General features: G+C 41.8%; 2 protein-coding genes across 2 annotated transcripts in view; both read right to left on the reverse strand.

The window, feature by feature from the left end:
- The window catches only part of Dgki (diacylglycerol kinase iota), a 391,316-nt gene that overhangs the window by 71,719 nt on the left and 293,339 nt on the right, over positions 1 to 26,258 (reverse strand). The gene's annotated exons all lie outside the window — the stretch shown is intronic.
- On the reverse strand, positions 14,346 to 15,622 carry LOC131906801 (mitotic spindle assembly checkpoint protein MAD2A). The gene has a single exon (XM_059257572.1). It carries the CDS (start codon positions 15,554 to 15,556, stop codon positions 14,939 to 14,941), a length of 618 nt encoding a protein of 205 aa, XP_059113555.1. The 5' UTR covers positions 15,557 to 15,622; the 3' UTR covers positions 14,346 to 14,938.

Here is a 26,258-nt window from a genome sequence, read left to right on the forward strand (position 1 = left end):
CAAAATAAATGAAAACAACCTCATAATTTTCAAGTAAATTTGTGACTTAGTGTTGCTCTGCATTTTTATGGCTGTCTTTGGCTGCACGCCCAGGTCACAAGCTGGACTAACCTGCAAGACTTTGCTGCATAATCTATACCATTAAACAAGCCCAAGCATGAATAAAGAATGAATGCCCTTTAGTGAGACGCTACTGGATTATTTACCCCAATAAAAGTTGAGTTTTGTTATAGGATGAAAAATGCATGAGATGGAAGAAATGGGAACTCCAAGGTCAAAGGACGTGAGCAAAGGGAATCTCCTGGCGTTGGCTAAAAAATCCCAGGACAAGAGAATCCAGAGACAGATGTGCACAAAATGGTCATCACTAAGACTATCATATCACTTATAGAGCTAGCTTTCAAACCAATGACAGGTTGTGGGAAACCCTAAACTAGCTAGATGTGCGAGTGTGTGTGCACAAGTGTGCATGTGTATGCAAGTGTATGTGTGTTCAAATGTGTGTGTGTGTGTGTGTGTGTGTATCTGTGTGTGTAAATATACACGGGAAATAACAACATTATTGTTCCCAGATGTGCTCTTCCTTAATCTACTCCTGAGACCAAGAGTTAGATTACAATAAATCAGAAAAATTGCCAAGACTTCCTTTTCCTAACAGCGCTTCCATTTAATAGTGGAAGCCATCCCAGCACCTGCCAAATGTTTCACAGAACTTATTTATCACAATAACCCGTAAATCCTCTCAGAACGGACCTTATGCACTCTTTTGGAAGCCAAAGCCAGATAGTGACCAGAGAGTCTTTGTAGCAGCCCTGGAAGCATTCTTCTAAAATTCATTGCATTGTTTGTTGTAGAGAGAGGATTCAGTTTGCTGACCCAGCCATTATCTGATTTAGAGATGTGTGCATCAAGAGAATGACATTACAAAACCCAGCACAATAGTTATCCTGATAGAAAAGGTAGGAAGGAGTACATGCTCTGCAAAAACAAAACAAAACCCAATAACAACAACAACAAACAAAAAACCCACTATGTGACAGATATATTTCTACTTTAGAATTAATCGCAAAACCTTTCCATTTTACATATATAGCATTATGGTACATTATGTATGCAAGTTAGATTGAGTTAAAGGATGCCCAAATAAGTGATAATGCCCTTTCTGGCTGTGAGAATGCCCAGAAAAGATGAACAGTGTTATCAGTTGACTAAATAAATAAGATCCACTTTTACCAGTGTAATGGGCATCATCTAATCTTTGGAGTGCCAGAAAACAACAAAAGAGCATCCTCTCCTCTCCACTACCCTCCCCTCCCCTCCCCTCCCCTCCTTCCCCCTCTCCTCCCCTTCTCTCCTTCCCCCTCCCCTCCTTCCCCTCCCCTCTCCTCCCTCCCCCTCTCCTCTCCTCTCCTCCTTCCCCCTCCCCTCCCCTCCTTCCCCCTCCCCCTCCCCTCCCCTCCTTCCCCCTCCCCTCCCCTCCTTCCCCCTCCCCTCCCTTCCTTCCCCCTCCCCTCCCCTCCTTCCCCCTCCCCTCCCCTCCTTCCCCCTCCCCTCTCCTCCTTCCCCCTCCCCTCCTTCCCCCTCCCCTCCCCTCCTTCCCCCTCCCCTCCCCTCCCCTTCTTCCCCCTCCCCTCCCCTCCTTCCCCCTCTCCTCCTTCCCCCTCCCCTCCCCTCCTTCCCCCTCCCTTCCCCTTCTTCCCCCTCCCCTCCCCTCCTTCCCCCTCTCCTCCTTCCCCCTCCCCTCCCCTCCTCTCTCCTTCCTCTCTCCTCTCTCTCTAAACTGGGATGCACCTCTTCTCTGGTCACCTGATGTTACAGCTCTTAGTTTCCTGGTGTTTGGACTACAGACTTTACCACAGCAGCAGTACTACTTCCACACCAGCTCTTGGGCTGTGAGCTTCAAGCTGGGAGGTACACCACTAGTTCCTGTGCATCTCAGGCTTTCCTGTCTCTGGCTTGCAGGTGACATAGGGTGGGACCTGTCCCACATAATCGCACAAGCTAGTCCCATCTCATAATAAATCCCTCATATAGCCTATGTGCCCTGATGGTTCTGTTTCTCCCACGAATCCTCAGTAATATCCATATGTGTGAGGACTTGGAGAGAAGTAAGCCACGTATAAACCAGCAAAAGAGCCTCCAGGCAATGGCGGAGCTTTGACAAATTCAAGTATGGAAACTGGGGAGAAACTATGCAGTTAGCTGGTGACCCTCAGTTCTGAGGAAATTATGGCACCAATTCCATATTTCTACCAAATGAGTCCCGCCCTGACCCCTTCTCAGGCTTCACCCAAACTCCATTAACCCTTTCCATGTTGCTACTCATTTAAATCTCTCATGATCTGGAATGTGATTAAATTAGTGAGTTGAGAAATATATCACCCATTTCACGTGTGCATGCTCTGGATTTAATGTTTGAAATAAAATGCCAACGGGAAATACTAATTAATTTTTTTCTTCTATACTTGAAGTTAGGACTACTTGAACTCATTATTCAAATTTATGCCAAATGGTGCATACATTAGCACTAGTCATTCTCAGTAAATTCTAATCCTGCAGCAACCAATCTACAAGAATACTCTTTTATCAACAAGAAACTTCTAAAGTCTCCAGGCACTAAAATCAAACATGTCAAGTATGATTTCTAATATATATATATATATATATATATATATATATATATATATATATATATCCACAAACAGGACCAGGGAATAGAAGTAGCCTCAACACCCGCCTAAGGGATTGAATTGCTCAAACTAGTAAAAACCAAAGTTGGTAAAGGTTATAGGAGAAGGTGCTTGGAGTTTTAAGGAAACTTGAAAACTATTTTCCAAGATCAAGAGATACAATACAAAAAAAAATCAAATAAATTTGTCAAGTTAATGAATTATTTGGTTGAAGAGATTAAAAAAAAAAAAAACATTGCTTGTGTGCTGCCCTTTCCCAGGGTCTCTGAGTATATTGTTGTTCTGGTGTAACTTGGGGGTATGCTGAGCCCTGAGAAAGCCCATGAGAATTCACAATGGATAGGAACCTACACTTATTGCTCATGTAAGCTTTGTGAGTCCCGGAAAGCTGGGCTAATCTAGGCACATCCCTCCACCCAGCCACAGTGCTATCAGCCCAAGCCTACTTGTTCAGAGAAAAATAGTGCTGGGAGGAAAAGCTAGGTATCTGACGTCATTCATTGTCCTATTTGAATAAATCATTCTCCCCCTCTAGCAAGGCCAACCAGGCCAGAAGAGACTTTCTCTGAACATGCACTCTGGAAGCATGACATAATGTGTGCTGTATTAAAGGAACATTCTCTGGAGTCATGTTATCAGGGCTTTGATCTATAACATGACATGAAACAGTGTACATGAGTCTCTGGGTGGATAGGGCCAAACTGAACTAACAAGATGCTGATAGGAAAGGTCATATGCTAGGAGGAGGAGGGACAGGAAATACAGAGAGGAGGGGGAAGGAAGAGTAAAGGAAGTAAAAGATGGCAAAGAGACTGAGGGAAAAAATAACTTTTATTAACATAAAAATAGCTATTTACTTTGTTCTTTTCTCTGCTACAGTGCTGAGGACCATCAGTCTCAGGAAGATCAGGTAACACACCCTCAATGGTACAACTTCCAAGCAGAGCAAGGCAGTGCCCATACTATATGCCTTTTATTCCTAGTAGCCACCCACTTGTTGAAGCTGTATGTTAAACAAGATATAAGTACAGAAATAATATATAAGTACGGCATGCTTTTAAATACAGAATCTCATCAACTTCAATACTGAGCTCAGGAGAGTGAAGGCAGAAATGTGGGATGGAGTGGCCGATGATAGCCTGATCTGTTGTTATCCAGCAAGCTTCACAGTGAAAGCTGTGACTATGCAGGGCCAAATGCAACAATTCCAGAAGAGCAGGACCAGGAGTGTAAAAGCTATGAGTACAGCCACATGTTTCTGCAGGAACATACTCGGCACATGTAAAGCCCCTTTCAAAGCTGCCTGATTTCCAACAGACCACCTTCTAAGTGGTTTACAGGCCATGAATGAAGCTTGCTATGACTAGATAACCCTCTCTAGAATTGAGTGTTCATAGAACTTAAGTGAATGTGGTTGACTTTATAAAGAAATGCAACTATAAATTGCAAGCAGTTACTAACAATTTTGAAGGCCACAGACACAATAAGAGTACAGTGGACTTTAATCAAATTTGTGATAGACAATCACATGAGTTGGTTTGCTATTACAATCCTTACATTTGAATTTCTAACATGGAACTGAAAAGCTGATTGAAAGTTAACATACTCTAAACGGGAATCAAATCCCACACTCTCTCTTGAGGTTTGGAAAGTATAATACTTCAGATAGGCAAGATATTCAAAGTGTTTTCCTGAGAGTTTTTTAAATGAATGTTTATTAAACATTTGTTTATAGCTGTTATCCGTTTGATAGTGGTGCTGTGATAGGTTTCACATACCATTTTGATGCTGAATTATCATTGGCAAATATTAAGAAAACAATAATAATTATAGACCCAGTGAACTTAGCTTGCCCTTCATTCCTCTGCAAAGCCTGACAGCCTAATGTAATGAATGAGATCATGATGTCCACCTCCACATTATCATGAAGATTAAGTAGTGCCTGCAAAGCACTTACAGATAGCAAATCCATCCTATATTCTCCTTTCAGACTTACTAGAGTCACCACACTTTTCTGCTAATTCTATTATCAGCATATACTGGCCACTGACAAATATTCCAAGCAAATTTCAGCAGACTGTAAGTGAGACCTTTGATAACAGATAATGGGCTTCACCAAAGTTCATCTAAAGGAAATAAAATAATGTACCAAATCGATAAGAACAAGAGGGATCTGCAGCTGGCAGCCCTGCCATCTAAGCAATGGCCCTTGGGAACAGAGCAACAAAGAGCTGCCTCTGATAACCAGCCTACATGAAACTGATAATGGGATTAATAAAATGGAAGAGACCCATAACTGTTAATTCATTCTCTGCAAGGTACTGCAATATGTTCAACAAGGTATCAGTGTGGAAGTAAAGGTATTACAATGTTTGAAATAAAAACAGGATTGACTAATCTGACACTTCTGCTATTACAGTATACCGCCTGTAGGATGAAATTGCAGCTTACTGGGGCCATTTATTTATTCAAAGAACCAGCAACTATCTTCAAAGGGATCCTGGGAAGAACATGTGACTCCTTGGGGAAAAGCATCTCAGAAACTGCACGGGGTTTGCAGTTACCATACTGCAAAGTGACACAGATAAAGTACACAGATAAAGACTTCAGAGGTCGCCCAGGCTTTTCAAACGGTTGTCACGGTGATGGGTGATTGTGATTGTCAACATGACATGATCTAGAATCACCTGGGAGGAGAGGCTCAATGATGCACTGTCTAGATCAGGGTCATCTGAGCGTCTATCTGGGAGGGATTGTGGCACATATGCTAATTGAAGTAGGAAGACTCAGTGTAAATGTGAGCAGCAAATTTGCTGGGGCTGGGCCCTGGACTGTGTGAAAGGAGAAATCAAGCTGAGTGTGAGCATTCATGCATTCATTCTCTCTCTGCTCTTGACTGAGCATGCGACCTGACTGGCTGTCTGAAGTTCCTGCTAGTGTGAAGTCCCCACAATGACCGACTGGAACCTGGGACTGCAAGCTAAACTAAACTACAACCTTTTCTCAGTGTTATTTTGCCAAGGCAAAGGGAAGTAAAACTAAGACACCAGTTTCTAAAGAGCCTAATAAATATAATCATGGAGATAAAAGGTCATGAACTAGGAAACACTGAACAACAGAATGAACTATCAAAATACAGATACTAAACATAGAATCAAGGTGCTTCCCATGAGCACAATGCAGACATTTTATAAAACGTGACATTTCCTTAAGGATCTAATCTTAGACTTACTGGCAAACAACAGGGTTTGTGTCAAGTATTTCCTTTACTTGTTTTTAACAACTAATATGCAGCAGCAACAAAGAAAAAACTATCCCTTTGAAATTAGAAACTAACACAGAGGAAAAGCTAGGTAAGCTTGAACCGGCAATGATATCTTACACACAATACCAAAATTGTGGTACATGAAAGAAAACATAACTCCACCAATATGAGAACAGTGCTGTGAAGACACTATTAGGAAAATGAAAAGACAAAGCATAGACTGGGAACAAGTCTTTGCAAAGCACACACCTGACAAAGGAATAGCACCCTCAAAGCATAGATCTCTTAAAATTCAACAATAAGAACAACTTTAAAATGGCTCCTTTCTTGCTTTCTGGGCTCTACAGATATTCACTCCAACTTAGACACAGTAAACATAAATTTGAAGCTAGGATCTTTATAGGAGAGAGAACATACAGTCTTTGTCTTTCTGATCTCAGATGGCCTCCTCAGTGGAATATTTTCCAGTTCTATCCATTTCCTTGAAGATTTAATATTTTTTTCTTTAGTGTTGAATAGAATGTCACTGCATATGAACCACATTTTTATTATGCATTCATCTACCAGTTGGTGGACTGAGCAACAGTTGATGCAGAAACTTGTAACTGGTCAAAGTCCTGAGAATAAGTGACCATTGGGCATTCATCAATAAACAGAGCATCTAAATCCTCCATGCTGGTTTGAAAGAAACTGGTCCCCAAAGGGAGTGGCATTATTAGGAGGTATGGCCTTGTTGAAGTAGGTGTGGCCTTGTTTGAGGAAGTGTGTCACTGTGAGGGTGGGCTTTGAGGTCTCATATACGTTCAAGCCATGCCCAATGGGACAGACCACTTCCTGTTGCCTGTGAGTCAAGATGTAAGGACTCTCAGCTCCTGCTGCCTGCACACCACCATGTCACACCATGATGATCATGGACTAAACCTCCAAAACTGTAAGTCACCCAATTAAGTGTTTTTCCTTTATAAGAGTTGCCATGGTCATAGTATCTCTTCACAGCAATAGAAACCCAAACTAAGACAGCATCCCTCCCAAGGACCATGGACCAGCAAGGAAAAGGAAGTGGAAAGACTGCAAGAATCTGAGGATGCAGATGAATACTATGAAATGTTGCCTTTTAGATATGGCATGGCCTTGAAATAATGAACACACAGCAGCTATCACTACCTACACGAGACTGAGATCTCCAACATTCCATGGCTGGGGGTGAGGATCATGAGGCCCCAGCCCTCCCTGAGGAGCTTTACCATATTTCATACATTTTATCATACAAAGTTAAATATAGTCTTAGCATGCATTCCAGTATCATTCCTTTGCAATGAAATAAGCTGAAAATTCTGTCCATACAAAAATGTATGCATGAATGTTTATAGCATCACTTAGAAAATAATTTCCAAAATGTGGATGCAACCATGGTGTTCTTCGGTAGGCAAATAGATAAACCAATAGCTGTATGTCTACACAATGGAATAACCAAGCAATAAAAAGAAATGAGCTCTGAAGAAATTAAAGCCATATTAGAATTTTAAATACATGCTGCTAAGTGACAGACATGAATCTGAAAGACTGCCTACTATATGGTTCCAACTATATAATATCTTATTAACCAGTAAAATTATAGAGGCAAAAGAGACGGATAATGGGGATGATAGCTATGAAATATTGTATTATGGGTACAATCTGCCCACGGCACTCATGAACTCATAAACTCATAAACCATGACTGCTTGTATAAAGTTAAGACTAAACCCCTTAACATTCTGTCATAGATGTGGAAAGGGCTGATGGGGCCCAGCCAAGCCCTGCCCAGAAGAGCTAGTGGTGTTAGGTACTGCTGGAGGAGAGGGAGCCAGTGATGTGGCCACTGTTGATTTACCAGTTCTCCAATGAATGGCCCCACATCCATGCCGACATGGGTGGCCCCAGTTAAGCCCAAATAGGTCACAAAGTAAAAATAGAAGACAAAACAAAAACATGTAAGTGTGGAGGTCTTGGTTGGAGAAAGGGGTGGGGGGTTGAATGAGTGGAGGATAAGGGAAAGTGGGAGAGGAATGTGACCAGAATACATTATATGTACATGCACAAAGTGATCAAAGAATAAATTATAGGACAATTTAAAAGACATTGGGGTGGGGTGTCTAGTGGTAGACATATGCTGAGGTGAAGAAAGACAAACCTGGTACAGCCAAGCATACTTTTAGAGTAACAGACATACTGTGTGGGACAGTATGCTAGTGGACTCATGCCATGATACACTCACAGAAACACGTGATACACAAGAGCAGTTCCTGGGGTACCACACAGGTAGATGTTAGTAACAGGGGTAGGGATTTGAGGAGGAATAAGTATAAAGGAGGGGGCATAAAAAACTCTCTACTCTCTACTCAAATTTTGTATAAACTTAAATTTGCTTTGAAAAGCTCTCCTAACTTTTTAAGCATGGGAAATGCTCTGAGTTTGCTGTGGGCAGGTACTTTGCTGATAACAGATAACAGACTGATAAGTGTGTGTTCCCTTCTGACTCAGCCACAGCATTACCACTTACTCAAGAAGTCAAAGTGGGGCTGAGAGGAATTAGGGACTGAAGACGGAAGCCAAGAAAGGAAGGCAGGGATGGAGGCAGGGCAGAAAAGCCTGAGAGAGGACAGAAGGAGACATGTGGAATCTCTCCACTTTATCTCATTAGCTTGAAATGTGCCAAGGTTTCCAGGGACTGGATTCTTACCTGACATCTGATAATAATGAAACAGAATCAATTGGCGGTATTTCAGTTTTCCCCAGCCTTGAGCCACGGATACATTTACTACAACCTGACATCATTAGCAGCCCATTGCTTACCTGGAACTAGCAAGGACGGCTAATAAGCAGATTAACATAAAAAAGGATCCAGGCACCCTATGAACAGTGTGCTTTGCCTTGCCCTGCTACATCTGGGGTCTGTGGAAGATTTCACAATCTCTGCGTCTTATAATTAAAATTTGAATTCTGTAGTTTAAGCTAAAGCAGGACCTGCCTATAGTTAATTTAAGATGTCAGTCACAAGATAACAGCAAGCTTTGTAGTTTTCATTGGACTTTGTTAGAGGGTAAGTTTTCTAAGGCATGTTTTCTGGAAAGTAGCTGGCTCTTCACAAATCTAGGTTTCAAATTCTACTGAATTCTGCTTTTTATCACAATAGCATTCTACCTGAGAAAGTATCTCTGGGAACATAAAACTTGCATTTTTAAATCTCCCTAAATTCTTTTGGTATTTGTAATTTTTAGTAGCAGCTTCTGGATTTCCTTTTCTTTCAATTTGGCAGACACATTCTATATACGAGGGACTATGCAGAAGTATTTTCAGGCCTCTAAATCATTCAGTGAATCACTTCAGAAAACAGGCTTAAAGTACTTTCTGACACCAGAGGCAACTGTAATATAAGCTAGGAGTTGGGCTTTTAGTATTGAGTAAGGTACAATACCTGCCTTGAAGGGGTCAGTGGACCTTGGGAAGAGCTTTGTATATAAAATGTCCTACTATTGACAGCTTTATGATGGGAATTCCTACGGACAAATATTGAAGTATGTTAGTATTCTGAGAAGCTACACATTACCCAGGACTAGACAGACTTTCACAGCAAATGCTCCCTCTAGTGACAAACCTGAGATTTCAATGAGTGGAAGAATTTTAGACAAAGGAAATTGTAGTCCTGGGCCATCCCTATACTGTGAGACAGCAATGCCTGGGAAGGAGCTCATGGTCAGGAATTAGGAAGGTCAGCCTGCATGGACAACTAGAGTGAGAGATGAGCTCAAAGACTTCACTGTTTGTCTTATTTAGGGTTCCTTTTGCTGTGAAGAAACACCATGACCAAAAAGCAAGTTGGGGAGGAACTCCATACTTCCACATGGCTGTTCATCACTGAAGGAAGTCAGGACAGGAACTCAGGCAGGGCAGGAACCTGGAGGCAGGAGCTGATACAGAGGCCATGGAGGGGATCTGCTTACTGGTTTGCTCTCCATGGCTTACTCAGCCTGCTTTCTTATAGAACCCAAGGCCACCAGCCAAAGTATGGCACTACCCACCATGGGCTAGGCCCTTCCTGATCAGTCACTAATTAGGAAAATGCCCCATAGGCTTGCCTACAGCCAGACCTTATTCAGACATTTTCTTAATTAAAGTTCACTCCCCCCCAGATGACTTTAGCTTGTGTCAAGTTGACACAAAACTATCCAGCACACTATTTTATACTATGAAGCCAAGACTTTGTTCTCAAAAAAAGAAAAAAAAAAATGGGGAGACTGAGGTAGGAGGCCATGCAAGAGCCCAAGGCCAGCATGGACTATACATCTAAGTTCTAGGCAAGCCTGCTCTACATAGCAAGAAATCTGTCTCAGAAAACAAGCAGGGTTGTAAGATGACTCATCAGGAAAAAGCTTGTCACTATAAGTCTAGTGGCATGAGTTGGATCCGCAGGACCAACACGGTGAAAGAGAACTGACTCTTAAAGGTGTCCTCCAACCTCCATATACATGTTGTGGCACACACACAATGCACACACAACACAATGCATATACACATATATTCAAACACACAATGCATATACACACACATGCATACACACACACACACACACACACACACACACACACACACACACCAATAAAAAAAGAAACCCAAATACCAGAAGCAAACAACCAAGGACGAGTGGATGTCAACAGGTTTTAAACAGGAGATGAAAGTCTCAGATCTACGCTGACGACGCCAACTTTAATGTTCCCAGGTTGACTAAGCTTTACCCAGTGTCCTCTGAACTCTTATTCTGTAGAGCATTTACATAAGCAAACTTACAATGGTAATTTCTTTCCCCGGCACAGTGAAATGTGAGCCTTTCTTACAGGTTTAATAACCCAGCAATTAAAAAAGGAGAAGGGAAATCTGAATGGTCCTGAACACCATTGAGATGTGACCAGCATGAAAGAGAGAGCTCTTACCTCGTAATCTACTAGTAGGAAGAACTTCCATTACCGGCAATAAGATACAACCAGTGTCTTAGTCAGGGTTTCCATTGCTGTGAAGAGACACCATGACTATGGCAACACTTATAAAGGAAAATATTTCATTGGGGATGGCTTAAAGTTTCAAAGGTTTAGTCCGTTATCATCATGGCAGCATCGAGGCAGACATGGTGCTGGAGAAGGAGGTGAGAGTTCTACATCTTGATCCACAGGCAGTAGAAGCAACCATGTTATATTGACCAGATTTGAGTTCATAAGACCTCAAAGTCCTCCTCCACAATGACACATTTCCTCCAACGAAGCCACATCTACTCCAACATAGCCACACCCCCTAATAGGGCCATTCCTTATGGGCCAAGCATTCAAATACATGAGTCTATGGGCGCACTATACCTATTCAAACCACCACATCAGTAAACATAGATGGACTATCACACTGACCAACTTCCCACCAACATCCTGCATGCTTTTCTACTAGCTTACCCCAGGGCTTCAAAATGCTCCCCAATCTTTGCCTTTGACAAAATTTTACAAAAATCACTGCCAGCAACACAAAAGGCAATTTTATGGGACAAGATGAGTACCCCAGGGTAAGTTAGAAAATGACTGCCACAAGTGCCATGAGTAAGGGTGATGTCTTGGGTAAGGGAACAACAAAACACACCAAAGGAGGACAATAAGAGAAGGAGATTGAAACCTGACAATGTCTCCATGACCAATTAATTGGGTGGTGAGAAATAGGGGAGTGAAAGTCACTCGGGAATGGCTTGCACAGCTGTAGGAGCACATCTGCTTCAAGCTCTAGCTGTGCTGAAGAAGGTGCAGGAGGGCACCACAGGCATTAGAGGGAAAAATGGCACAGGAGAATTACATAAAGTCAAGTAGACATGGATGACGGTGGATTGCAAGACCACGTATAAGGCAGTTTGCTAATACCCCAAACATCAGCATATGGCTCTTGACAGAAATGGGGAAATAACTATTCTAATGGCTGTAGAGCCAAGATCAGAGGGAGGTGAAGGAGGAGGAGAGTCCTTGACCTCCCTGGACACCTTGTAACCTACAGCTCACACTGTGACATCTCTGGTCTTAGCCGCCAATAGATGCTTTAATTTTCCACTTTCTAAATCATTGTCACACTGCACAAGATACATGGAAAAATGGTAATCTCTTGGAGTTCACATCCAGTATGATGGTGTTGTCAGAATCTAAAATCACCTGGAAAAAGGGTCTCTGGGTGTGTCAGTGGGGTATTATCTTGATTAATTTAACTCAAGTGGGAAGGCCTGCTCACTGTGGGTGCCACCATTTCCTAAGCATGATTTCACCACTCTATAAAGTGGAGAAAGCAAGCCGAGCACAAACATGCACACACTCACTCTTGCTACTCTTGACCATGGATGTGACTTCAAATTGCTGTTGCTGTGATTGAATCATGGACCATAACTAGGACCTGTGAGCTAAAACGAGCCATTTCTCCAGAAGACGTTTTTGTTGGGGTGTTTTATCACAGCAACAGAAAAGAAAGCAAGACATCCAGTGTCAAATCTGGTAAAAAGCCTTTGTCTGTGAGGTCCATAACAACCTGGACAATGGGCACTTGAATATGGTGTAAGTTATTTTTGTTTGTTTGTTGTTGTTGTTTTTTTCCTAAGTACTCCATCAAAAAATTGGTATTTGCAAAATTCTTAGATCTATGGAACAACCATTATTGACACTGTACTGTCAGACCTCAAGTGTTTTGGGAGGGAGACAACAAATACTTAACTGTGACATGGAAATAATTAAGCCAGAGCTGAAGTCAGGAAAACAAATGTGAAACTCCAGATGAAGGTCCTAAAATAATGATTCATAACTGTTTCCAAAATTTAAATGCATAAAATGATGATGATCACAGATACACTGGTCTAAATCATTTTCACAATTTCAGCATCTTCTCATCAATTACCCTGTGTGGGGACAGCCAAGGTCACCACCACTAAGTAGATGCTGGAGACTTAGTCATGTAGTTCTGAATTTCTAAACTGATGGGATTCGTGTGGAAAATTAATGACAAGGTCTCAAGTCTCTTTTTGGAAGCAAAGAGAGTAAACAAATTATGAACAAAGAGCTGTGTTGAGATGTGGGACAGGGCAGCTGACATCCTACAGAGGCCTCTCACTCTGCTCCTGGGAGACTGTAGGAGAATGGCTGGAACCACCAGATGCTAAGAAAGAGTGTTTCCTTCCACTGTGAACTGTGATGGGCCTGGGGCTTGAGCCACATAACTGGCACACCAATTTGTGGTTCTGAGTCGATCTGCAAAGAGTTTATTTTCAGAGCATCACATACATTTCTGTCCCTGGCTCTGTTCAATTCAATGTCACTACCGATTAACTTGATGCCTCCAGAAGAAATACCCATCGTGTTAAGAAGCAAACTCTGACTGAAGTTGTATCTACTGATTACAGTGTGAGAGTAGAAATCACAGCTGGAATTTAGGCTGCCTTGAATTTAGGTTGTAATTCCTCAAATTGCAAATAATGAATGTTGGGTTTGGCAAAAGTTTATGCCAAAAGCAACATCCAAGGTAAGGTCAGCATTCACTTATATTCTATTTTATTTGGCTAATTTGGATTCTTAAGAAAGTAACTGCTAGTCTTGTTTTCCTAGGTGGTAAGGAGGTGAGATTAAAAACACACAGAGTTGGCCAGAGGGATGGTTGAATGGGTAGATGCAAACCCGTCTTCAAGCCTGAGTTCCATCCCTTGAGCCTCCATGAGGAAAAGAGAGAACCTACTCCTGCAAGTTGTTCTCTGACCTTCTTATGCTCACTATGGCACATATGCCAACTCTACCCACTCACCCACAAATAAATAAAGCTAATTTAAAAATCTAAAAACACAGAGAAAATCTAGGGACCAGTTCTCAGGCAAGTTGAACCCCAGGATACAGAACAATTCTAGATATATTTACTTTATCTAGTTGATAAATGATGAACAGACTCAAGGATTCTGTTGTGTGAATAGTTCATATATTACTTCAAGCTTGCTCTGACAGCCAGAATAGTGTTTCTAGACATGAAGTGTCCCACTCAGCTCAGCCCCATGAGCCTCTGGAATTCTAGGTATAGCTCATGTCTGAGTCTCCCTCCAGGAAGGAAGTTTCTTTTTTTTTTTTTTTTTTTTTGATAATAATGTCTTTTACTCATTTCAGTTTTTACTTGAAATGTCATTAAATTATGCTGATGACTTCTGAATAAATGTGTATGACAGAAAAAAAAAAAAACAACAAAAAACCAGGGATACTATAGCCTGATTTTTGAACTAATTTCAAAGGACATTTGCCTCTTCACATTAACTGCACTGTTGAGAGATGAAGGTAGCACATAATCAAAAAGAACAATCCACACACTCAATCCACTGCAGTATCTGATTATATTAACAATACCACACCATTCATCAAAGATACTCTAACACAAATTTAAAACACAAGAGTTAACTTAATTTTCTGTATCACTGCCATTTAAAGCTTGATTTTTATAAAACATTAAAACAAGAGTTCTTTATTACAGAAATTAAACAGTATCAATTGCTTGGCGAGTTCAAGGTATATACACTAAAATCAAACAACTAGCATGTATTTCAATATGGGGTCTATACAAAGAGAAAGGACAAATGGACCCAGTAAGGCAGTATTCGTGACTCTTAGAACTAGACAAAGCTTCAGTTCCTTCTGCTGTATTTACATTCAGATGCTTCTCTATATCCTGGTCAAGATTCCCAAGCTAAATGGTTAAAGGATGTACTTAGCTTTCTAACAAAAGAATTTCTATCTACAGTGACCACTTTTAAAGGAATCCACTCCACAATGCTGACAAAATCTGTTGGTTCCCCTCACTAATGTGCAGCAATCTTGTTATGTTGACTCTGGCAAGTCCAGGAGGAACCCAAGAAATGGAACAACGAAGCACATTTATCGAAGTTGGATCCTGGCTTTCTTCACCTCTCTTCAGTCATTGACAGGGACTTTGTAGGCCACCATACTGTTCACTTTGTGGATGGTGGTAGTAAACGAGCGGAGACGAACTTCTTCAGAATTGGTAATGAACTGGGGTCCCGACTCCTCCCACTTTTCAGGTACCACCAAATCTTTGTCAGTATAAATCAGCAGATCAAATGAACAAGAAACTTCCAACAGTGGCAGAAAAGTCACAGTAGCTGTGATCTGCCTGATCACTGAACGAATTTCATCCTGGATGGCTTTCTGTGACTTTTCTCTACAAACACCGTCCTCTTTCGCAGTTTTGTCACACTCGATATCAAACTGCCATCTTTCGAGGACCTCACCACTTTCAATGTTTGAGATGACCACCACCAGTTTCTGCACTGAGCACTTGTAGAGCCAGTCTTTTAGCTGCTCCACCACATTATTGAGATACTTTATGAGTTCGGGGTCAGTAGTTACAAGCAAGGTGAGTCCGTATTTCTGCACTCGAGTAAAGGTTTCCGATGGATATATGCCACGCTGGTACAAAATGCTGTTGATGCCAAACGAAAAAAATTCGGCTACGATTTCCGCGCTCCCGCGCAGGGTGATGCCTTGCTCCCGGGCGAGCTGCTGGGCCATCACTGGGTCTAACGGAGAACCCTGTCAACCTCACGGCACACGGCGCCCTCACGGCTCAGCTCCTTCAGCTATCAGGAAGTTTCTTTATTAAAGGTTTGTCTCTTCCATACAGGAGTCTATTCAGTATGCAGTGACTCTGGTCTCCTATGAGGTAAGTCTACAGACTGCTCCATATTCAAAGGTCACTATGGGAGTCCTCTGCCACTACTTCATCATATCTCAACTTCCCACCCTGCCTAATATGTGGTCCTTCCCCTGGAAATCTGTGGCTTCTTCTTGGTGATACACCATTAACCCAGTTAACTTTCTGTATATAAAACTCTGTCAGACTGCATTTCCCAGGGAGCCCCAATCTACGAACAAAAATAGTGACCCCCCCAAGTCTCTTAAAATAGCACATTTTTAAATGTGCACAAATGTATTCAGAAAGAAGCTAAGATGTACTACAAATTGAACCACATAGGGGTCAGAAAGCTAAAATATTTAGTTAAATTTCTTTCTCCGCAAGGTGACCCTGTACAAGACAATGCTTCAAGTGTCCCTGTAATGACGTATGTGGCTAATATAAGCAGTGGACCTCTGTAAGGTAGGAAGACCCAACTGAGTAAGTGTTGTGTGTGTTATTATTTATTATTCAATATATCAGCTACAAAGCTGTAGTGTCTACGGCACAACTTGCACAGTAACATGACAAAGGAAAGAGTAATAATTCACACTAGGATCTTAGAAGAATGCTTTCAGAGAGAAACCAACTACCGGTGTAAGTTCCCATTCACTAGCAGTCAATTTGTGTGCTTGTTTGAATGAGAATGGCTCCCACAGAATCATGAATTTGAATGCTTCGTTCCCACTTGGTGGAACTGTTTGGGAAGGATTAGGAGATGTGACCTTGTTGGAGGAGGAGTGTCACCAGAGATGGTCTTTGAGGTCTTAAAGGCCCACATCATTCCCAGTTAGCGCTCTCTCTTCCTCATGGTTGTTGCCTCAACATGTTAGCTCTCGACTACTGCTCCCATACCAGGCCTGCTGCTTGCTGCCATGTTCCCTGCCACGATGGTCAGAGACTCTAAGCCTCTGAAACTATAAGCAACCCCCCAATAAATTCTTTCCTCTATAAGTTGCCTTGGTCATTGTGTCTCTAGCAAGCAAATACACTACACTGGTATTAAGCAGAAAAAGTCAACCATTCTGTTGTGATACGTCAGACAAGATTAAGCCAGTAGAAAGAGATTGGTGTGAACGGGGCTTAGGAGTGTACCACCAGGATTTCTCTTATTTCCAAAGACTACATTCTAATTAATAATGCAGGATGGACCAAGTACCATTAGCAGCAGTTTAGGACCAGTTGTCTTGTCTGGGACTTTACATTGCTAACTGCTAATAGAATAAGGCTCTAGGCACTTATGGCCAGTTAATTCAACTATCCATTTCTGAAGTGGTGCACAGCAATTCTATTTGCATCCAGCTTGCCTCAGCTGTCAGATGGGTTACTTCAAACTTTCCTGTCTCTTTAAGAACAGTGATTCCCACCCCCAATGCCGTTACTGTATCTGTCAGCAAAACTTTGTATTTTATTGAAAATATTAAATTAATCTGAACAGAACTTATCCCTAGTATGGAATCTACCAATCCACTAGAATACATGTCTTCATTCCTCTCTGGAGGGCCTGCTCCAGCCCTCCCCACACCATTATTGCACATAGGTCCACTTCATCCCTCACCCAAAGGCACTGCCCCAGCAGCTAACCCGATTACTCTTGCATTTTGTTCTTCTTTGTGGTAGGCCCCGTCAGCATGCTTGTCTGCTGTACTATCTTACTAAGTAGAGAAAATTCCTCCATTCGTTTTCCATTCTAGATGCCAGTCATTTGTTCTCCTCCCTGTTACAGTCAGATAATTAAAAACAAGAAAGAAGGAAGAGAAGGAAGAGGGGGAAGAGGGGGAAGGAGGGAGGGAGGGAGGGAGGGAGGGAGGGAGGGAGGGAGGGAGGGAGGGAGGGAAAGGCAATCAAGAATGGAGCGCTTCTTTGCTTCCATTTCCATATGAGTGTACTTGCTCACCTTCACCTTTATCAACTTACAACTCCATATGAAGTAACTTCAATCCACCCTCCACCTAAATCCAATTATCAGTTATTAGCATGCATCTTTTTCAGCCTCCTAGAGGGAATTCGTAGCTACCTTCTTTATGAGAATTTTTTCTTCTTTTGACTTTTAAAGAGCAAGCGCCTGCTGACTTTCTGGCTCATTGGCTGCTGTTTCCTAGTTCCTCTTCATTTCTCCTCACAAGTCCTCTGGGGCAATCTTCAACCACTGCTCATTCTTAGCAGAGCTAGTTTATTACAGTCTACCATCACTGCATGTCCAGATTCCCAGCGTTTCCCTTCAACTCTGTTAACTGAATGCCTGATTACTCACACTTTTCCCCTCCTCTGTCATATTCTCTTCGTATGTGTCCCTATGGCCACTCTTGAAACCTGATGGTCAGCCATGTTCCAAACAATACTGACACTTTCTCTCCCATTCTATTACAAGCTCTTTCTTACAAATCTAAAATCACTCTCTACCTACCTGGTTACAGCCATATAGACTTCTTTGCTGTTCATTACACATACCAAGAATATTTACACCTTTTCCACATCTCATTCCTTCTGCCTGAGGATACTCTTACCTCAAGAATCTGCATTCTCTTTGTGGATAGGTACTCTGCTGAAATGCCAGCTTCTCAGAAAGTCTCGTTGTGATTGATTGCCTTGTAGAAAGGAGGTCTATCACTGCTCTGCTTTCCTTTCCTTTAGAGTAGAGTCTGCTGAGCCATACTATTTATTCCCCCTCTATAATGGTGAGGCATTTTAGTAACTCTGCCATTGCTTGATATAGTGCTGAAGGATGAAAAGCGGTCAATAAATGTAAGTTAAATGCATGAATGGGTGATTTATTTGGAGCTGAAGATATAAAACTTGGATTGTTTTCAACAAACCAGAGGACAGTAAACTAAGATAGTCAGTTGAATGTGAAAAGGACTTTGTAATGCCTTGTGAGCCCTGAGCATGCAAATCTTAACTTATTCTATAAAATATTTTTTATAAGAAAATCAAAAAACACCATATGGAAGACACAGAAAGCACAGAGATTAGAAGAATATTCAGATAGTGGGCCTCCTCCACAATTCCCTTAAGATTTCTACACATCATACTTTCCATGTGAGATGGGGTTAAGGAGCCTACCTAACATACAGGAAAGATGGGAGAGTTAAATGCCATGGTATGTGTGGGAAAGTAAAGGTATTTCCTAGCTCAAAGCAATAGCACAATATGCCTTAAACTAGAGTATTCATATCAACACTTCACTTTAAACTCGAATAATAAATATAATGTACAGTCAAAGATAAAGGATGGCAGTGAAGGAAACTGAGCACAGAACTCCGGGGAAATGGCCATTTGTGGCCATGGGAAGGCATGGACGATGACTCATAGCCGAGGCTGGAATCATTTAACTCTCTGACAGATTTCAAATTGAATGCCTACCTTCATCAAATAAGAGCTAATCTCTACTGACCAGCTCTATTGTCAACGTGTTAAGTGAGGGGGGGAACTAAATTTAGATAAAGCTGTTGATAGAAAAAAAAACGACATATCTTTTTGAAAAATCTTGAAACAGAATAGACTTACACAATTTGTTAATACTCATATTCTATGGAGCTTTGAAAATATACCAAGAAAATACCTCAGAGGAAAAACCTTCAAGTCTAATGCAATTTCTAGACTTTGATTGTATTATATTCTGTATAAGAAACACTCAATCACTCATTCAGGTGATATTGAAACTGAAGTCTAAAGATCAGTCATTACCATAATCGCATGGCTTGAAGTGAGAGTTGCTTTTCTCATTCTTGTACTAATATAGTTTATCTCTTTCACTCATTATTTATAGGATGCTTGACAGGAAATAGGTATTCATTGTCTCCATAGCTCACCCACTCCTTAATACAGACAGAAAAAGAAAAACAATTCCCAGAATATTTCTGTTTTGTTTTGTTTCATTTTTTCAAACAATGTTTGCTTACAGTCAGAACTCAATAGAGATACTGGAGGGAAGGTCAGAGAATCATACCTTGACAGCCTTATGAAATTAGCATAGGAAAAAAAGTTGGGAAAGAAAACAGGAAATGCCCAGGCTGAGTGATTTAAGCCAGCTGGTGCCACTGGTACTCCAGATAGTAACTTATGTCTCATTATAATATTAAAATGTACTCCCTTGGTAGAAATTTAAGATGCTAATGAGATACAAGATACATGAATTGTATGCAGAGCTACTCATTATAGAGAGAGTATACTATGAAAAGCCAGCGCTACAGACGTAAGCCAGAAAGCCCGCACTGTGTGGTATGGTGAGAGCACTGAGGTGGCCTCTCTGCCTCAGGCTGCTTCCTACCTCTTAGCAGTGTGTTACCTCCTGACCAACGGTCTCTGCCTCTGCCTCAATTATGTGTCTCTCTTCAATTACTCGTTCTGGGACACAAGAACACAGAACCTCTCTGGATGTGCGCTCTGAACTGCAAATCCCCTATCACATTGAATGGCTTATACTGTCCCGTGATATGTCTTAGTCTTATCTGTCAAAGCCCAGGACGGTACGTGGGACACTGATGCAAGTATGAAGTTGTCGAAAGCATAAATACATGATGATTGACTTACTCTGCCGGTTTAGCGTACTGAATTCAACCACAGTCAAACACGGCAAGTTGAAACAATGAGCACTCCAGGGATCCATCCATCCTTTTTTCTCCCCCTTTTAAATGTGGCTCAGACTTTGTGACTCCCTTATCTGATTTGACCTGAGGCTCACTCCACGAGATGGGAGTAACTGATTGGGTAACCAAGAACCTGAGACTAGATAGCTCAGAGACCTAGGATCAAACCAGATACTACTATTCTAAAAACAAGAAAAAAAAAAGAAAGTGGCAATAAAGTGACTAATAATATTCTGCTAAACTGTATCATAGATCAGTGCCTTGCTCTGTGATCATCAGAAAAACTTCCTCCTGCAGCAGATGGGAACAAATACAGAGACCAACAACCAGACATTACTCACAAAGTGAGGATGTCTCCATCAAATCCCCCTTAGGGCTCAGGAAACCCTGCAGAAGAGGAGGCAGAAAGAGTGTAAGAGCCAAGGGGATGGAGAACACCAAGGAAACCAGGCTCTCTAAGTCAACACGAGCAAAGCTCATATGAACTCACAGAGACTAAGGTAGCATGCACAGGGCCTGTGCCAGTCTGCATCAGGTTCTTTGTGCATATATCATAGCTTCCAGTTTAGTGTTTTTATCAGACTCCTGAGCATGTGAACGAGTGGGTCTCTGTTTCTTGTGCTTTCTCTTGGGTCCTCTTTCTTCTGCTTGTTTGTTTTGTCCAATTCTGATGTGTTCTGTAGTGGGTAGCCATTCCAGCTTTGATCTGGAAGTTCCAACCCCCATTGAGACTTCAGCAACTGTCACGCCTACAAGGTGGGGCCAAGGGAGGCGCCTGGAGACCCGAGATCGGGATGGGCCAGCACTCTCTCTGGTCCGAGACCCTGGATGGTGGAGGTGGGCCAAGCAGAGCTCCAGAGAACACTGCTGGACTGCGATACACCTTCCCCAGACCCCGCAACCTACCTATTCCTTAATTTGTAAGTTATGCCATTAAATAAATCTCCTTTTAACTATGTGGAGTGGCCTTAATAATTTCACCAACATCTGGCGCCCAACGTGGGGCAAATTCCAAAGGCCTGGGTGGCTCCCACCCTCAGCCTCCTCCCCGACTAGCGGGTACCTAAACCCGCCTACAAAGTTCCATATAACCAGGGAACGCCTACACGGTTCCATTCTCGAAAAAGGAAACAGCTAGTCTGGTCTCAGTTCCCTAATTTAGCCCCGAGACCAGCGAAAGAGGCACTCCCCTGCTTCCTGAGTGCCGGCGCCTGCCATCTTGACTCCAGCGAGCTACAGTCAGCCAAGATCACGAACAGGCCCTGCTTTGGAGCTGTACCAATGCCACCTGCTGGCTAAAAAGTGCTACTACACCTCCCAAAACCACAAAAGGTAAACATATTGTTTCAAGTAAAAGTACTTGATAATTATACACCTTAAAATTGACTAACAAATTTTGAGTAATTCTTATAATATGGCTGACAACATTACCTCACAAGAATTTAAAAACCTTTTGCCTGTATGATGAATAACATCTTCCTGAAAATATACGACCTTCCTAAGGCATATCTGGCCTGTACCATTTTGGCATTCATCGTAATAATTCACACAATGTTCAAACACTGGTTTAATAACAAAAACAAAGATGAGTCATTATTGGGACTGATACAGGCTTTAAGAGATAACAATGAAGGCTTACAAAAAAAGATTCTCTCTCTGGAATCTGCTGATCAAGATTTACAAAACAGGCTTGTACCGAAAATTGATCTTATTGATAAAAATAAATGTAAATATTTAATGGACAGAACACTAACTCTCCAGACACTATATAAGGAAGAAAGATTACCATTAGTTGATAAGATAAGGTCCATAGAATCATGTGTTTCTGAGGAACATAAAAACTTCTATGATTCCATGAAAAATCTAGAGTCCCTTGCCAGAGAGGAGGTTCACTCCCCAGAACAGACCCTAGGTGCTCGTTTACAAGCCTTAAAAAAAAAAACTCTCAATAAACATGACAAGGGACCTAATACACAAAAGGACAAGACCATAAAGGTTGTAACATCTCCAAATGGCTCTCATACAATGGCTTATCCTGTTATCATCCATGAAAAGCCATTCCCTTGTATATAGTCTTGTATTAGGTTAGAACTTTCTTATTTAGACAAAAAGGGGGAGATGTAGTGGGTAGCCATTACAGCTTTGATCTGGAAGTTCCAACCCCCATTGAGACTTCAGCAACTGTCACGCCTACAAGGCGGGGCCAAGGGAGGTGCCTGGAGACCCGAGATCGGGATGGGCCAGCGCTCTCTCTGGTCCGGGACCCTGGACGGTGGAGGTGGGCCAAGCAGAGCTCCAGAGAACACCGCTGGACTGTGATACACCTTCCCCAGACCCCGCAACCTACCTATTCCTTAATTTGTAAGTTACGCCATTAAATAAATCTCCTTTTAACTATGTGGAGTGGCCTTAATAATTTCACCAACAGTGTTCATTTTTCTTTTATTTATTATATTATATTTTATCATTATTCCTTAGAAGCCTGTTTGTTCTCTAATGAGAGACAGAAAGGGGGTGGACCCTGGACCCAGATGGGAGGGGAGGTGGGGAGAACTGGGAGGAGTAGAGGGAGAAGAAACTGTAATCAGGATATAGTATGTGAGGGAAAAAATCTATTTTCAATAAAAGGAGGAAATATTAAATAAAAATAGTAGTAATGGCAAATGCTGCCAAATCAAATACTATGTCTCAGATATGAAGGCCCTTATCCACCAAGGTGACTGCGCTGAGGCTGGACGCCCCCATTGGTAGTGCTACTAGGAGGTAACTGCATCATGAGGCTCTCTCTGTCTTTGTATGGTTTAATCACTTGATGCATTCATAGCTGAATGGACTTGGCTGAAAAAATGTCTTCTTTAGTATATATCTGAAAGGTATGTTTGTCTCTGAATTCTTCTCGTCACTGGCTTTCTGGATTCCACAAAGTACGTGTCTCTGACCCATCTCACTCTGATACAATATACTGCCCCAGCATGAACCTAAGGCAGTGGATCAGCCAACCATGGATTGATACCTCTGAACCCAAGAGTCAAACAAGCCCTCCTAGCCTAAGTGGTTTCCTCAGCCATTTTGTCACCAAGTTTAGCAATGAAAGCTACCAGAAATACCATCATCAGGGATGCCACGTAGTTATCAGGGGAGTCCTAAGATAATGGGCCTGTGGTAGGTACTCTTTCCATAACTCATTATTCTGTTCAAACTGAGTAAAACAACTTGGAAAACCAGATTAGAGGATATGCCACCAAACATCATCCCAGTCTCCTCAAGCTCACTTGGAGTGGGTCTAAGAAACCATAACACTGCAGAGGAGACTGGGTAGACATGCCAGACTCAGTAGAGGTAGTACCCTAGGTTGGACCCTGGAACAGGAAGTCTAAGAGTTAATAACAATAAAGCACTAATCCTTGGGAAATGTATTGTGGTAACGGAAAGTTGGGAGTACTTGTGGTCTTGGCAACTTTATGAATCTCAAATCATTCTTGAGTGAAAAGTTCATAAAATTTGCAAGAGACTTGATGGAATTGGAAAATACTGAACTTATAAAGTAACTCAGGCCCAAGAAAACAAATACTTCATGTTCCCTCTCATATAAAGATGCTAACTTCTATTTTTTATGCATGCATATTAATGTGAAAATGTGAAAAAAAGGACATGAAAGTAGAAAGAGGCATGTAGCACGGAGGTGGGACTTTGAGAAATGGGGTTGTGGGCAGGTCAACAGCGCACATATACTGTAAATGTGGAAGGCTGAGTACCAGAGACGGAAGAGTACAGGCACAGCATGGGAGAAGGGGGATGAGGGACAGAAATGGGTAGCAGGGGGAGTCCATCAAAAGTAACTTTGTCTGAAAATGCTGTAAGGAAGCCTGTTACTTTAAATGGTAATTTAAAAATAAAATTAATAAATAAAATTTAAAGTTTCAGAGAGGGATGCCAGGTGATGCACCTAGGAGACTGAACTCAAGAGACGTGGAAGAGAAATTGTGGTTATCTGGTCAGATGATCATATATGAGCACAGTGCTTACATGCTTTAGGGGCTTAAGCATCTTACCATCCCAGCACACTGCCATTCAGGCACATGTAATGAATGCAACATGAATGAGTAGAGTTACACTTTCTTCCTGTCATCTTGTCATGATAAGGTTGCCCCCTAGGATGGCTATTCTTGGCTGTCAGCTTCAGCTTGACTATATCTGGAGTGAACTATAATCCAGAAATGAAGGGCACACTTGTGATCCAGATCTTGAGGCTAGAAGACACACAACTTTAATCCAGGCCTTGAGGCTGGAAGACACACTTTTAATCTGGCCATGCCTTCTGCCAGAAGTCTATATAAGGACAACGGAAGAAGGAAGGGTTCCTTCTTCTTTGCCTGCTTGCCCTTGCCTTGTGAGACTGAGCAGCTACTAGGTTCTTGAACTTTCCATTCAGAACTAGCCATTGTTGGACTGTAGCCTGTAAGTCATTACAATAAATTCACACCCCCAAAACACACATAGATAGATAGATAGATAGATAGATAGATAGATAGATAGATAGATAGATAGATACATACATACATACATACATACATACATACATACATACATACATACATATTCATTCCATAAGTTCTGTGACTCTATACTCCCATATCTGAGGGTTCCTGTTCGGAAAACTCAAATATTTCCAAGCCACAGCAGTTAAACAATCCCCTGCAGGGGAAAACTTCACATCATTTAGCTCCCCAGATTGATCTTTTGATGTGTGAACTTGTAGAGATGTTTTTCTTAGCGATACTCTGTTTAAAATTCATTATAATAATTATCTATATAGTGTTTGCCCTGTATTTGGTGCCAAATTGTCAAATGATCTAAAGCATATGGGAAAGAGATGCCCAGTCCACAAACAAATACAAGTCCTGTTACTAAGACGACCAAAGCTGTGGGTTTTAGTAAGGAAGGCTAGGGGTCCTAAAGCCAAACTGCTATAGGATGATTATATCAGCGTCTTCCAGGCTGTTCTCAAAGGTGAGAAAGTGAGTTGGAGGGTGGTGGGCTGTACAGTTTGCCTGAGGTCAGACTAACCCCTGACCCTGCTTCATGGCCCTGCAGACTCATGGGTAATGTGATGACTGGCAGTGAAGCTCTTTAATGGCAGCCTCACCTCACAGCACCCACATTTGCAGATTTGCCCAGCATGGTGATGTGCCAAGTTCAGCACCGGGGGCTTTATATACACGATTATACATTTAACCCCCTGCACTCTGTGAGGCTGCAATTACATTCTCATTTTGAAGATGAGAGATTTGATCATCAGGAAAATTCAATTATTTTGCCAAGGTTGCAACTGAGATTCAAACACAAACATTCCTGGCATTCTCCTTTAACTCACTTACCAAGAAAATTCCATTAGTGCAGATGCCTAAATGCTCTAATTGGAGTGTAGTCCTGATAACATTAGTCTGAACCAATATACTGAGGAAGCATGCGTGATACACTAGGCATCCACATAGCATCAATTATCCTGAAATGATGCAGATATAAATTTCATAACAGTGCCTCTGATATCCAACAAATGTTACCTCTCCTCCTATCTGTTTTTATTGGGCCCAAACTGACTTCAGTTGTATTTTAGACTCCTGTGAATTGTCGTAGCAATTCAAGATACCGAGTTTCTTTTTTCATGGCTCTGGTAATCATTTCTGTCTCTCCTGAAGATTTGCCTACCTGATTATCCTAGACACATCATTATCTGATTCGAGGAGAAGCTACCAGCCATGCTGGCCAAAATGTAATGCTTGGCCAGTGGAAAAACTAACTATAAAAGAAGGTTGCAAAATGAAGCCGCACCTGTGTTGTTAGAACTCTAACTGAGGTCAATGAATTTGGAGAGTTAGAACGTTACAAGTCCAAAGCCAGACTTACTGAGTTACCTTAGTCCTTTTAATGGACAACTCTCTACCATCCC

This window comes from Peromyscus eremicus, chromosome 3 (assembly GCF_949786415.1).
Source record: "Peromyscus eremicus chromosome 3, PerEre_H2_v1, whole genome shotgun sequence".
Taxonomy (NCBI): domain Eukaryota; kingdom Metazoa; phylum Chordata; class Mammalia; order Rodentia; family Cricetidae; genus Peromyscus; species Peromyscus eremicus.

What these genes read in the sequence shown, in the direction of transcription:
- LOC131906801 (XM_059257572.1), bottom strand. Translation starts at nt 15,556, where the DNA reads ATGGCCCAGCAGCTCGCCCGGGAGCAAGGCATCACCCTGCGCGGGAGC.